The 16,096-nt window shown below is 45.3% G+C and overlaps 1 protein-coding gene across 1 annotated transcript in view; it reads left to right on the forward strand.

Annotated features, from left to right (window-relative positions):
- The first annotated feature begins 5,811 nt into the window (after positions 1-5,811).
- LOC134911011 (uncharacterized) overlaps positions 5,812-16,096 on the forward strand; it is a 38,583-nt gene continuing 28,298 nt past the window's right edge. Inside the window, exon 1 of the mRNA XM_063919403.1 lies at positions 5,812-5,825. Within this exon, the coding sequence (XP_063775473.1) occupies positions 5,812-5,825 (14 nt within the window). The remainder of the gene's footprint in view (positions 5,826-16,096) is intronic.

Raw genomic sequence — 16,096 nt, forward strand, 5'->3', positions numbered from 1 at the left:
GCTGTTACTTTTTCACTCTCCATTTTATCACTTTTCGAGCGATGATGCATATGGCCCTTACTCTCTTACCTATACTCCATATGGTTGAGACTGAATTAGAAGTATCATTCACCCTCACAGATTCATTCAGCCAGTCCTACCCTGTGGCCCCAGTTTCCGGGTACTCTACATACTCTGACGGGGTCATGCCAGAGCAGTGGAAATATAGTGGGCGCCGGGGTTGATCATGACAATAGTGTACTGGTGCCTAATTTTCTTTCATTTTTAACTTAAAAATACAAAACACACATTCCCTACAGCGCCTCCTGGGGACTGTACAGGATGTAGCCGCATTTGGTCAAATGATGCAAATGAATAAAGCAGCATGTGGTCACATCCAAGACCACTTAACCAGTCTATTTTCATCAGGGGCCCAGACCTGCAGCTTCACCCACCCCTCTTATGATCCGGCCCTGCCTTTACATTCCTTGCTGATTTCGGGTGCTTCAACTCCTGGTCTTCAGATGATTAACTCTCTGGATCTTAATCCCTGATTCTCAGATGTGTGAGTACCCCTTCGGCTGTGGACTCCTGGCTATACTTGAACTTTGAGGCAATTTAAGCTTACTTACTTCAGTCATCCTTTGTACATTACACCTTTTTCCAAATGTTCTTGCCTTTGGTATCCTTCAATCCAGTATCAACTATACCAAAATCCCGGAACCTTCTTTAATGCAAACTATACTACTAATGCTGATTCATTTAATTCTGATGTTAGATGAATTGGATAAACACCAACCAACAAATAGTAGACTGTAGAGCTGCCACTGCAGCATCTTCTTGTGAGTTTCCCTAGAAACTGAATTTCAGCTGGCTATGCTAGAGATTTTGAATGGAGATAATGGATAATTCTACCAGTGTAAAGCTCAATGCTAAGCCACACTCCTATCTCACAGATCATTCAAAGGTGGGAACGATACACTTGTGCAACCGTCTAAAGGTAACAAGTGAATTATGGGAGTTATTCAGAGTTGTTAGCAAATAAAAAAAAATAACAATTGGGCAGTGCAGGTGTAACAGATGTAACATGTGCAGAGAGATTTAGAATTGGGCGGGTTATATTGTTTCTGTGCAGGGTAAATACTGGCTGCTTTTTATTTTACACTGCAATTTGGATTTCAGTTTGAAAACACCCCACCCAAATCTAATCTCTCTGCACATGTTACATTTGCCCCACCTGCAGTGCAACATGCCCAATTGCTAACTTTTTTTTGTTTGCTAAGAACTTTCAATAACCCCCTATACATTCATTGGCGTTTCCACCTGGGTCCAGGGGGGGCCACACCACACCCATGCTGTGTTAATGCTTACCTTTCTGGAGTCCCGCAATGGGCTCTGAAGCCACAGCAGCCGCAGCAAAAAATCAGTCCCAAATTGGCCGCAGCGCATGCGCACTAGGAAATTAGTCTCTGGACCATTGCGGGTGCCATGTTCCGGAGACTTGCACATGCACAGTAAACTCCGGCACATTGCTGGAGCCTACAGCGCGGTGGAGAGGAGGAAGCCTATCCGGATTCTGCCCATGGGCCCCCTCCTTTCTTAAAACGCCCATGCCCCAATATTCTCAATTTGCTATCTGTTCTCTACCAGTTACTTTCCTGAGGAAGAAGACAGGTCTGTGAAATGCATTGTTTTAGTTTAGGGAAAAAAGTTATTTTTCTCCTATACATTAACATTTTTACCTTTTTTTTTTAAGAGTAATTTTTATTGCAAAGTTTCAGACAGAACCATACAGAAAATAAAAGGCGACAGTACAAAGGATGAATCACGTGTGTCACGAATCACGATACGGTTCAACAGAGTAAACAGACATCGTAAATACAATGTAAATTTAACATAAATTAGAAAAATTTGAGAAGTTAGGAACCAAGAAAGGAAGAAAGGGGAAATGAGGAAAGGAAAAAGAGAAAGGAAAAAGAGAGGGGAGCTAAAACAAAAAGAAAGCGAGGAATAAGATGAAGAAGAAGAGGAGAGAAAAGGTGGACCACCGAGCACAATAAGCCAATCATAGGAGAAAAACGAAATACACTGGCTGTAGAGCACTCCAAAACCAGAGACAGTATCAAGGGGCGAATCCTACTAAGCAAAAACGCCAAATTAATCTCCAAAAGTATGTGGACATTGATCCCAACCCTAAGGACCGGGAGAGGGCAGCTTGAGGAAAAACAGATGGAAGCATTAAGGGGAAATGTATCCTTAGACATAAGGATATCCTTAGAAAGAAATAAGGATTAAATAAGGTTTGAGATAAAAATATGGTAAAAAAAAGTGGCAGACTAGATTTGCCAAGTGGTTCTTATCTGCCGTAAAATTCTGTTTCTATGTCGGGAAGGAACCTAGGCAGAAGATAATCCACAAACTCATCTCCCAGGAGGGGGAGCAGTGGAATAAACAAACCATGGATCTCATATTTTCTCAAATATATTGAGGGTATCATGTAAAGCGGGGGTAATTCTTAATCTTTCCATGGAAACAATAAACCATATTTTAGACATCACCATATGTATTGGGAACTCATTGCCGGCAGCCAGGATCCCGGGGGTCAGCATACCGACCTTGGGATCCCAGCAGCAGAATGCCGGCAGGAAGGCAAGCGCAACAAAGCCCCTTGCGGGCTCGCAGTGGACACCTTCGAGTGGGAATAGGCCCTGTGAGTCAGCATTCCGTTGTCCAGCACTTTGAGTGACCAAGATTCCGGCGTCGGCACGGTAACCTATGGGATCCCGAGCGGCAGTCACATGAATGCATCCCCACCATATGCATGGGAGGAGGGTAAGATTGCTTCCAATATAAGGCCAGGGCACCTCTAGCAGAATGTAAAACACGAAGAGCCAGTTTATTCAAGGGGGCACTAAGTTTTGCTATCAGGAGACCCAATAAAGCTGTCCATGCGAGCATTTTGGGATTGAAAAATCTCTCTCAAAAGAGATTTAATTTTAATCCAATAAGGACGTATTAAGGGACAGTTCCACCAAATGTGGATGAAATCCCTTGTTAAGCCACAGTCATGTCAACACAAAGGTGAGCATGTCGGGTACTAGATACCATCTTGTGTATATTTTATACGAGTTTTCCTTAATGAGGGAGGAAATGGATGATTGAGCAACATTTTTTCTTATGATCTGCCAGGCCTCATCATTTGGTGGAGGACCTAAGTCCCTCTCCCAAAGACTTTCATTTGGCAATACAGGGTCCGGACCCGTAGAATGGAGTATAGAATATAAAATAGAGATAAAGGGGAAAATGATAACAAATCCTCTCAAAAGGTGTCAGGTGTCTGAAGACAGATCGTTTAGGCAGGGAATTTTGGAAAGACCGTAACTGAAAATATTCAAAAGGCATGGGACTGGTATTTTTTAATTTCTGGGATAAGGTATTTAATGAGCACCAAGAGGTACCCTTGAAAAGATCTACGATAAATCTAGGATGAGTGGGAATCTGGTACCACTAGTGTGAGTGCGATTTCAAGAAACTTGGGGGGAAAGGGGGATTATCCCATAGGGAGGTAAGTGAGGAAGGGTAAGTGGTAAGGCCAAAATGACGGGCACATAAAAGCCAAATAGAGCATGTAAAAGAGGTGGAAGGGTTAAAAACCTAGCACACCCAGCTTGGACTAGTAGGTGGTAGAATTGAAACTAATGAGGAGAGGTTGACTTCAGCCATCTCTATTTGCACCCGGGGTAGACTAGTGGGGAGGGCAAACCAAATAAGGGCTTGGCTTAGGTGAGTAGCAAAGTAGTACTTTTCTAAGTCAGGAAGACCCCTGCCACCGATAAGTGGGCTTCTGGTTAAAATAGATGTTTTTAATCTAGGGCATTTACCCAACCAGATAACTTAGCAAATTTCTTTCTGCACACCACGCAACGCCACAGCTGGGATGCGCACAGCTCAGATAGGGTCCGGTCCTAACGACCCTGTAGGGGCAAGGAACTAACCTCAGCATGGTGAAACTGGACCCGCAAGGGCCATATTTACAGGGGGGGAGTAACATAACATAAAGAAACAGCAAAGATAGCAATTTGGAGACCAATGCTAAACCATAAGTGCACAGTGTAATATAGGGCCTAATTCAGAGTTGATCGCAGCAGCAAATTTGTTAGCAGTTGGGCAAAACCATGTGCACTGCAGGGGGGCAGATATAACATGTGCAGAGAGAGTTAGATTTGGGTGGGGTGTGTTCAAACTGAAATCTAAATTGCAGTGTGAAAATAAAGCAGTCAGTATTTACCCTGCACAGAAACAAAATAACCTACCCAAATCTAACTCTCTCTGCAAATGTTATATCTGCCACACCTGCAGTGCACATGGTATTGCCCAACTGCTAACAAATTTGCTGCTGCGATCAACTCTGAATTACCCCCATAGTACCATAAACTAACGAATAATGAGAGTCCAAAAATTGGTAAGAAACACATAAAATGAGGATACCGCTTGTGGACTTCAGTTCATTCAGAAGCACAGGGTGTGGAAGATCTGCTTGGGTCTGTAACCCACAGCCGATGAGGAGCCCTCTGAGGAAGTGGAGAGGATGAGGAAGCATTCTTGGCAGCAGATAAAGAAGAAGTCGAGGCACCCGAATCCATGGAGGGAGAAAGGTTTATCTTAGACAGCAAGTGACAGGCTTCTTCTTTGGATCTAGAGTATCTACCAGTTGTCGACCATCACATGTGACAATGATGGAAAAGGGGAATCCCCACCTGTACCTGACTTTGTTATTTTTGAGAACTTAGGTGCAGCTTCTTAAATCAAAGCATCTCTTGAGAGTTGTAGGAGCAAGAAACATGAAAAATTGGCAGTTGGTAGGACTCAAAAAGGCATATGTCCTTGTCTCATGAGTCTGCAAGGATCCACTCCTTAGTCTTAAAGTAATGGCATCTTAAAACTACATCACGAGGAGGGTCTATAGAGGAGGGTTTAGGCCATAAGGTACAGTGGACCCTATCCAAGGCCAGCAGGTCAAGAGTGCCATCAAGGAGCAAATGTTGAAAAAAACGGATTAGAAAGTCCTTTAGCTGTGTTGGTTCAACAAATTTGGGGAAGTTTTTAACATGAAGATTGTTCTGCATGGATCTGTTCTCCAGATCTTCTTGTTGGTCTTGGAGAAGATAAAAGTGTGCTTGCATGTCCGAAACGGACTGTCCCATGTCCTGTTGGAACTGAATAACCTCATCTCATTTTTTTTCAACCTCATGCGATGCCAGGTCTGCAACCTCCTTCTGATGTCCCGACACCGCTTTTTGTATTTCCGAGTGAAATGCTTTGAGAGACTTAATCTCAGAGAATAGAGGCAAAGCTATCTTTCATGGAAATGCCTGAAGCCTCCGTATCATCCTTGGACTCAGAAAGATCAGCTGTTTGAGAGGCTGGGGCTTGCTTATGGGAGGATGATTGCATTTTGGAGATCAATGAGGTGAGGTTCTCCTGGGGGGCAGATTTTACTCATTTCTAATGAGGGAAAATATGGTATATGACAGAGGTTCCCAAACGCGGTGCTCAAGGCACCCCAAGAGTCCAGGTTTTAGGTATATCCATGGCTCAGCACAGATGGTTAAATCAAATTGACTAAGGAGCTAATTAAGTCACCTGTGGCCAAGCATGGATACATTTAAAACCAGGACCATTGGGGTGCCTTGAGGACCGCGTTTGGGAACCTCTGGTATATGACATTACAGTGCACCAGATGTAAAAAGTGTGACAGAATGTAGAAACCCTGAGTAGGCTCTCGTTGCAATCAGGTCATGGCAGACATCTCAGATACAGAAGGGGATCGACATGGGGACAGTAAGGTAAATAGGGAGGTAGGTATAGGAGACCAGCAACCTGTACAAAAGATGCTTCAGCTCAGAGGAATCCAGACTCACTATAAAGAATGCAGGGTACTCACATCACCAGGTTAATGACATAACAAGCCACTCACAGGAAGAAGGCTTAATAGTAAATAGACTGGAGAGGATGGGGAGCCTCCACTTATGGTAGAGTCACTGGAAACTGGGAGGCCCACAGAGAGCTAAGAGGCTTGGGGAAACGTGGGGTCAGCTCTAACTGGCATCAGGGAGAAGCAATTTGCTGGGGAACTTAATATCCCAGCATCTTCCAGAGAGAAGGGGGTAGCCAAAGGGAATGAGGGCAGCTGGTGAGTAATCACATGTGGGTAGTGTGAGCCACAGCAGCCTGGGGTGTGCCAAGGCGGAGGGGAGGGAGCCAGACAGGGAAGGTCCCCAGACCCCTGCACAAGAGTCTGCTGGAGGTCCGAGACAGATGACAGAATCACACGTCAGTGACCCCTGGCTGCCGCTGCCCATCCAGTCTGCAGGTCAGGAGGAGGAGATGGGAGACTGGAGAGACTGGCATGTTCGGCCCCTCTATCGTCACCAGAAGTCACGGCTCCAGGTGCCGGCTTCCGGTGGTAATCTAGTCCCCGGCTTCAGAAGAGGGAACAGGCCACAACCTGCAAGGATGAAAGATAAGTCCCCTGACTCCGTGGCTATTATTCCCCGTTGAGGCTTGAACAGGGCAGGGTTGATACACAGAAATTTCTCCCCAGGATGGCAATAAGGGGTAAGGAAAGGGGTATTTAGTAGGAGCCTCTGTAAGATGCACCTGGCCTCGCTGTTAGCTAGGCCACACCCTCCTCGACATTTTTACTTTTTACTGTTACATTTATTTTAAATATCTGTTTCTAATATCTTCTTTCTAGACATGCAATTGTATTTTATATGCATTTGGTAGTGACCTGGAATAAATAAGTTAGATAGAAAGAAAGGTAGATAGATAGATAGATAGATAGATAGATAGATAGATAGATAGATAGATAGATAGATAGATAGATAGATAGATAGCTAGATAGATAGATAGATAGATAGATAGATAGAATAATTCCCTAACTCCCAATAATCCTGCCTTAGAAATTGCTTTGGCATTTTACATATAATATCTATTACAGTAATTGTCAGACCAGTTAAGTTACATCATTATTACCTAGTAAAATCAACGACCAATGAGTATGTATTAATACAATGGCATAGCATCAAATATGCTGTACTTGAAAAGGAAGCTGCTAGGACCTGAGGATGGGATGAACACCGGCGGACAGACACGGCGTGAGTAAGTTTCAGGAGGGGCAGGCTGCAGGGGGGGATGACCATGGAGCCGTCAGGACCTGTAGAAGGGGGAGGTGGGTGCATCTCATCAGTGACACTAGCGCCACCTGCATCATCTACTGACATGGGTCGTGAGGCAGGCTTTTCTGTTTAAATTATTGTGCAAGGCCATGGAGGAGGTGGAACTAGTTCCATGTAACCCCGTTCCCCCCCACTTTAACCCCTGGTTATCCCAACATCTTTTTCCATTGCCCCAATCTTTGCCTACATACGTAGTCTTCCCCTTTGTCCTTTGCCTGTTGGTAATCTCTTTAGCCACTATTCCAGAAAGACATGCTTCCTTATCTTTCGCATTTAAACTTTGGAACACCCAGCAAAAATGCTGTCACTTTTCTTCCAACCAAATTTCCCAACATGTCCAATAAAGGCCAGACCAATTTAGGGCCCACTCATGCTGCAACATCTGATAGCAGTGCAGCCGAGCAGCACATCAGGCATGGCCAGCGGTAGTAGGCAAGGGATATCCTCTGCAGCTGCTCTTGATGGCCTTGCCCACAATCCCAAAACAGCGAGCTAAGGTTAATCAACTGCAAACAAAAATGCACCCTAGCGTGGCGTGTTAGGGAATGTGTAATATCGCTATAAGGTGGGTGGGATGTGGCTGTACCTGAGGTTCAGTGGTTTCGTGATCGGCCGTATCCCGTTCTTCAGCGTTGTCGAGGCCAGCAACGATTCTTCGCGTCACCTGTAAAGCTGGGACAGAAGGACCAGGAGAGCCCCGGGAGAACAACCCAAACACAGTGTGCTCAAGGACCACTACACAGGGATACGGTGACAACCATTTATTGCACTGAAAATATCAGTCACCGCTATAACTCAATTCTCATTTGGAGCAATTGCATAGGTTGAACATCATTACAATACCCTGCTTCTTTCCCTGTCTATAACAGTGATCACAGTTTAGATATCTCAAAGGTATAAATATGAGTGGATCAAACAAATATATCACATGCAAGAACAATCATTTGGAAGATAACGTTATCTTAGGGTAAGGAATGTCCTGGCAGTAATGTGGAAGCACTTCCTAAACTGTCCACAACATGGCGTTGTACGCCGGGCACTAATGTTCAGTTCCTGCGCCCCAGTGGGCATTTGCGGGCAGTGTCCCTTTAACCGAATACTGGCACTCTAACAGTGAACTCCGGAAGAGACGTCGGTGGACGTAGGGTAAGTATTTATAGGCAGGTATGTGCGACTAACGGTTGGTAATACAACATAGCAGCAATGACTAACGGTACTAACCGTATTTGTATCCACGGAAAGGTTAGTACTTTGTAATACACAACTTCATAGGGTGAACTAGTAGACCACCCCTAGTTCTGGTTAGCAGAGTGAATCGCTTATACCCGGGGCCTTGGACTCAATTATTTGGCATCAGGGGCGTCCCCCTTATCCCCAGAGGGTATAGCATGTGACAGATCCCAAGGGACTCATACAGTATTAGCTGCTTATTAGGGAAGGTTGGTGAGTGTACCTGCAGTGCCTTTAGGATCCTGCTCCCTCTGTTGCCTGTAGCCCAGCGCCGACTGCAGTCTCTCCTGACAGTATCTCCCCTGCGGGTGTAGTGCCGGCTTGTGCGCCCTGGCTACTCCCGATCCGCTGGCTGGCTGAGTGTAGCGGTAGCTGGCTGTGCTGCGCTCCGGCCGGGCGCATCTTCTGATGCCTCCCACTGTTCCCGGCAGCGGCTGGCGGCTCCTGAATCGGCCGCGGCTCTCTTCTCCCTCGCTCACAAGTGGAGGCGGCTCTCGTCCCCTTCAAAGGCGCCTCCCGTTGCCGTCGTTCCCTGGCAACCGCGGCCCTGCACGGGAGCACAAGACGGCTCTCTCGCTCTCTCAGCTGCCGCTAATCCCAGCCGCGGCTCGTCTCCCGGCTGCCACTGAACACAGCCGCCTCTCCTTCTCTGCAGGCGGCGGCTCTTCCCCTCACTGGTCCCGCTGCACTCTCCTATCATCCCTCGTCTTCTCCTCCTTCTTCCTTTTCTCATACGTCCTAGAGAATGCTGGGGTCATCATAGAACCATGGGGTATAGACGGGATCCGCAGGAGACATGGGCACTTTAAGACTTTGAAAGGGTGTGAACTGGCTCCTCCCTCTATACCCCTCCTCCAGACTCCAGTTTTAGAATTGTGCCCAGGGAGACTGGACGCACTACAGGGAGCTCTACTGAGTTTCTCTGAAAAATACTTTTTTGTTAGGTTTTTTTATGTTCAGGGAGGCTGCTGGCAACAGTCTCCCTGCTTCGTGGGACTTAGGGGAGAGAAGTATGACCCACTTCCAGTGAGTTCAAGGGCTCTGCTTCTGGCTACAGGACACCATTAGCTCCTTAGGATGCTGATCGCTGGGTACGCCTAGATGCTCACTCCCGCAGCCGGCCGTCACCCCCTTTCAGAGCCAGAAGTCAGAAGACTTCAGCTTCACTGACGGCATTTTCTGAGGTACCGCGCAGCGGGCAGATGCTGTGCGCCGAGCTCCCACACACAGCACTACAGGGTGCAGGGCGCTGGGGAAGGGGGGCGCCCTGGGCAGCTAAAATCATCCTCATTATTCCACTGGCAAGAGGGGACATTAGTGCCACTGTCCTAACCCCCGCCAGTATAAATATCAGAAAAAGCAGGACAGAAGCGCGCCATTAAGGGGGCGGAGCTTCTTCCTCACAGCTCACGGCGCCATTTCCTCTCCGCAGGCTGCAGAGACGCTGGTCCTCCTCACACTGACAAGTACCAGGGGTACAAAACGGGGGGAAGGCAGGTCAATTTGTGCAATATATATGTGATTGTAAAAGCGCTTTAGGTCTGAGGAAAATTCTTGGTGATTTCAGACCCATTGATTTAGCGCTGGGTTGTGAGCTGGCAAATCCCCTCTGTGTCTCTCTGACAGACTTTACTGTGGGTCTGTCCCCTATATGCCCTGTGTGTCTGTGGGTGTTTGGTGCACGTGTGTCGACATGTCTGAGGCTGAAGGCTCTTCCCAGGAGGAGGCTGTATTAGGGACACAAACGGCTGTGGGTCACCCCTGTCGGCACCGCAGACGCTGGATTGGGTAAATGTGTTGAACGCCTTGAATGCTAATGTGGCTCTTATTAGTAAGAGGCTAGATAAGTCTGAGTCTCAGACCCAGGCATGGAAGAAATCTGTAGAAGATATGTTATTGACTAATATACAAAGAGAAAAGACAACTCCTTTTTATGGGGCACTCTTACTATTAATCTAAAACTTAACTTTTAATTAAATTGGACTCACATTGACATACTACATAAAACATATATTCAAATGAGACAATTAGTGGTATGACTAGCTACGCCTCCAGAAATATCTCCCTGTGACGTCCTTCTCACTGTACCGATTAAAATATCCTAATTATTACAAATTGTCCATAATTATTATTAAGTTATACTGCTGTAGATGATTGTAGGGAAACTGTTCTATGGTCTGCTGCCAGAAACAAAGTTTCAGAGTACAAATGTAACCATTTATCCTATGTAACATAGGTGATTGGTATCATGGAGCTGATGATAATCACCAAAGATAACTGGTAGTTCAAACAGCTATCACGGTATACATGTAAATGAACATATGCTATGGCTGAGTTTTTGAGTCAGTTGATAGTATACAAATAATATGCAGGTAACCTTAATTTGGACAAAATGTAAATATAGAAAAAGAGAAAAGAAAAAATGTCAGAAGGAAGACGGGGAGGAATAGGTGACTAAATGCCTGGTTTCTGCTTTTGGAAATCTGCTAAAAAGCATCGAATTTCCAATGAGAGAACCACCTGGAGCATATGCACCACTCCCAAGACCTGTATCTGCTGTTAACTTTTTCTGCCCAATTGAGGGCAAAGTTAATGAGAGTGCAGGGGAGAGGTCCCTAGCCAGTATATAACACCTGTGTTGCTGACTGCTTGTAGGCCCATTAATGAAATAAATAACAACAGTTATTTGAGATATCACCTTGTTATTCACAATTAAGTCTGTGGCATTACTGAAAGACACTCAAGAAAGAAGAGGCAAAATTCCTTGTATCAAAGATAATGGATGTAAAACATAGCTATTAAATTTGATGGTTTCTATGAAATACAGATTTCATATGCAGTAACGACCAGGATTTCTACTGTCCTCAATCATGTCTATCGACATCGAATTAATGATGAGAGGATCCTTTTGGGTGTTTGTGCAATATGAAAAAAGTGTGCTTCTGCTGTCGGTAACTCAATAGATGAGTTAAGCCGATGAGAGAGCACTGAAATGGAAAGGAGAAGGAAGATAAATCATATAATTGACAAGGATGTATCCTTATGAGTGTATCCACAGCAGATCTTACTACATTTTACGTAGCTTTGTATCTAACCATTACGCCCCTACACAATTTGTACTTCATAATAAATGAACACAAGGTTAATATTCCCGAAAATAGGGGTTAATAGGTTAGAAACACATTTTTTTGTGATGAACTTAGTATAAGCACAATGATAATGTCACAATTGCATCATATTTACAATAAAAATAAATTTTTACATCGTATTTGCAGTAATATCAAAATTGCATAATATTTGCAAACGGCGTCACATATGTACGTCACCAAATTAGCACACTTATAGATTGGAGATTATATTCCCTTATTTCTATCTGTCTTTTTTCATTTCCATTGCATAATTGGGAAATAAAGCACCTAAATTCATGTGCTATTTACTGCTATGAGATATTGAGTAAAGTAAAGATAGTTATTACTTATCTGCTGTATATTCTCCTGGATAAATCATTGGTATGTATATCCTCACATGTGATTACCCGGATTATTATTCCCCCAGTCCAACTCCTTTGTGTGGGATAGATGGAGGCTATCTGACAATCAGGGTATCAGGTATGACCGTCTGTATCTCACCCCTCCATTCCGATCACATCTATAGGGGCCACAGGAGTGACCAGGGTAACCGTCGCTCCAACGTATTCACGACGGATTTCATAGCAGCGAATCACTGCTCACCATCAGTCCAAGCAGCATGTAAAGATGCTGCTGACAGCGTGTGGCTCACCGCTGACCGCAGGGTTCGTGTTGTAAGGCAGCATGTAAGGTCGCTGTTAGCAGCGTGCGGCTCACCGCTAATCACCAAGTCCGTGTCGGGTGATAGCATGCAAAGCCGCTGCTAGCAGCGTGTGGCTCACCACAAAACGCCGGGTCCGTGTGGAGAGGCAGCAGAGGCATTAAAGTGACGTTCACGTGCGCCGTGTAACCGACGTGCACGTTTCACCTGGGCGGCTTCGTCAGGGGTTGTAAAACTCTACCTACTGGCCACGATATTTACCTGAACAGGTATAGCTCATTTAGCCAATCACGGCAAACCTATGGTCTATTTCAATGCGGTCTGGCCAGGTTGAATTATGGGATATGTAGTTTCAATTCATTATCCATTTCCGTGAATTAGTATAAACCATAAACCAAAACAACCAGGGAAGGCGCAATTAAGACTACAATTAAGAGAATTATTTTATAACAGAAAAACTACAAAAAGAAGAAAAGAAAAACGGACAGGAATGGTATCAGAATTAATTATGCAACCTAATCACAACATATACCCATATCAGACAGGCATATTCGTTTAAATAGATGAATTAGTAAAAAAATACATTAATTGAGCATAAATTATTATATTGATTAGATGATTAGCAAAATCATTTATTATGAAGTACAAATTGTGTAGGGGCGTAATGGTTAGATACTAAGCTACTTAAAATGTAGTAAGATCTGCTGTGGATACACTCATAAGGATACATCCTTGTCAATTATATGATTTATCTTCCTTCTCCTTTCCATTTCAGTGCTCTCTCATCGGCTTAACTCATCTATTGAGTTACCGACAGCAGAAGCACACTTTTTTCATATTGCACAAACACCCAAAAGGATGCTCTCATCGTTAATTCGATGTCGATAGACATGATTGAGGACAGTAGAAATCCTGGTCGTTACTGCATATGAAATCTGTATTTTATAGAAACCATCAAATTTAATAGCTATGTTTTACATCCATTATCTTTGATACAAGGAATTTTGCCTCTTCTTTCTTGAGTGTCTTTTAGTAATGCCACAGACTTAATTGTGAACTTAGATAACAAGGTGATATCTCAAATAACTGTTGTTATTTATTTCATTAATGGGCCTACAAGCAGTCAGCAATACAGGTGTTATATACTGGCTAGGGACCTCTCCCCTGCACTCTCTTTAACTTTGCCCTTAATTGGGCAGAAAAAGTTAACAGCAGATACAGGTCTTGGGAGTGGTGCATATGCTCCAGGTGGTTCTCTCATTGGAAATTCGATGCTTTTTAGCAGATTTCCAAAAGCAGAAACCAGGCATTTAGTCACCTATTCCTCTCTTTTTCTATATTTACATTTTGTCCAAATTAAGGTTACCTGCATATTATTTGTATACTATCAACTGACTCAAAAACTCAGCCATAGCATATGTTCATTTACATGTATACCGTGATAGCTGTTTGAACTACCAGTTATCTTTGGTGATTATCATCAGCTCCATGATACCAATCACCTATGTTACATAGGATAAATGGTTACATTTGTACTCTGAAACTTTGTTTCTGGCAGCAGACCATAGAACAGTTTCCCTACAAACAATCATCTACAGCAGTATAACTTAATAATAATTATGGACAATTTGTAATAATTAGGATATTTTAATCGGTACAGTGAGAAGGATGTCACAGGGAGATATTTCTGGAGGCGTAGCTAGTCATACCACTAATTGTCTTATTTGAATATATGTTTTATGTAGTATGTCAATGTGAGTCCAATTTCATTAAAAGTTAAGTTTTAGATTAATAGTAAGAGTGCCCCATAAAAAGGAGTTGTCTTTTCTCTTTGTATATTAGTCGATTTGTTCTTTACAACTCAAGGGAGCACCGCCGGTTTTTCTATTTGTTAATTTAGAATTCTTTTTTCCCCATAAACAGTGGACATCATTGTGAAGATATTGCTGTTTTTGTATTCCGGCTCATATGTACATTATACCTATATAAGGGTAGCTCAGTGCGCTATTTCCCCCACAGCCAATCCAGTGTCGAAGATATGTTATTACAAAGTCAGGTCCCCTCAGGGTCGCAGAAACGTACAATGGCCCAGTTGGCAGCAGAGGCAGAACTCTGGGAGGCAACGGAGTCAGCTGCCGTCGGGATCCTGCTTTGAAGGGGGGCACCTCTCCTCCTATTACATGTGTTCAGCAACATTAATCAATTAAGTTAATTGACAGCAGCTGGTATCTCTTCCGTAGCCGACTTCCCCACTAGTCACTACACCTTACAAATCACACCCTCTTTATTATAGATACACTGGAAGCAGACACCTTACTGATGAAGCTATTTGCTCCTGTATAGGAAATATGAGAATTCTATCTATATGAAGTTATTTCTCAGACAATTACAAGTAACTTCATATACGGTAGTTAGAATTCTCATACTTGCTATGCAAGAGCACATATCTCCATCAGTAAGGTGCATGTTTCCAGTGTAATAGGTTGTGGGTTCTAATCCTGGATATGTCACTTGCAAATTAATTGTCAGGGAAATAATCAGCATTGTGAGTGACTGAGCAGATCTATGTAGTGTGTGGCTGGACCCCTACATAGATCTGCCTAGTTGCAACGGTTTTGTAGTAGCTTCATATAGTTAGAATCTGCAGGCTTGCTATGCAGGAGCAAATATGTGTGTGTATGTATATATATATATATATATATATATATATACTAGGTGATTCATCGCGCCCTACGGGCGCTCTTCACACCGTCGGTAGGGGCTATGCCCCCTTAACCCTTGCACGCCCCAACATTTTTATTATATGGAGTATTTGCGCCATGCATAATTTAGTGAGTGGTGAAATATTGCATGGACAAAGGGCGTGCGATGGTTAAGGGGCCGTAGTCCGTTGTGACGGTGTGAACAGCGCACGATAAGTCACCTAGTAGGTGCTGTGGTTGGGGGAGTGGCAGGTGCAGGGGAGACGTGGATGGGGCGCCGTGGGTGGGGGAGGGGCGGTTGCGGAGGTTTTGTGGGTGGGGGAGGGACGGGTGAGGAGATATCACAGATGGGGAGGGTGCCCGGAGGTGCTATGGTTGGAGGAGGTGCGTATGGGGGGGGGGGGTGAGGATGCGCAGATGAGGGAGGGGGTGGGGAGGTGCTACGGGTGGGACAGGGTCAGGGGTGTGGGGGCGGCAAATGGGGGAAGGGGTCCGGAGGGGCTGCAGGTGGGGTAGGTATGGGCGTGATGTGTGTGTGGGAGGGGCAGGTGCGGGGCTGCGATGGATGGGGGAGGGGTTCCGGAGGTGCTGCGGGTGAGGAAGGGGCGGGTGGGGTAGAGGGTCTGAAGGCTCTGCGAGTGGGGGAGGGGCAGGTAGGGGGGTGCAGGTTCAGAGGTGCTGCGGAGGGTAAAGGGGCGGGTGTGTGGGTGTCACGGGTGGGTTAGGGGGCCAGGAGGCGACGCAGGTGGAGGAGGGGCGGGTGCGGGGTTCCTGTGGGTGGTGTAGGGGCAAGTGCGAGGTTCCTTTGGGTGGTGGAGGGGCGGGGGCGGTGATGCTGTGGGTGGGGGAGGGGCACTGTATATGCAGCCAAACATTCACACATGAGACACTGTCCACATACCCCATGCACGCACTATACCCCAGACAGCACACACACAATCTCCTGGAGCAACAGTAGTTGCTTGCTGCTTACTTGCTGCTGGTGCTGAGCCTGCTGTCCGGGTAACGGCGGAAGGGGCTCAGAGACGGGGTCGTGGCTAGTCTGCAGCAGGTGATGGGAGGGAGCGCGCCCAGTGACAGTGGGCGCGCCTCCGGTGGCTGACAGTGAGAGGGGATTCGGGGAGGAGCGGTGGCCGCAGCGGCGGGAGGCGGCCT

This window comes from Pseudophryne corroboree, chromosome 4 (genome assembly GCF_028390025.1).
Source record: "Pseudophryne corroboree isolate aPseCor3 chromosome 4, aPseCor3.hap2, whole genome shotgun sequence".
Taxonomy (NCBI): domain Eukaryota; kingdom Metazoa; phylum Chordata; class Amphibia; order Anura; family Myobatrachidae; genus Pseudophryne; species Pseudophryne corroboree.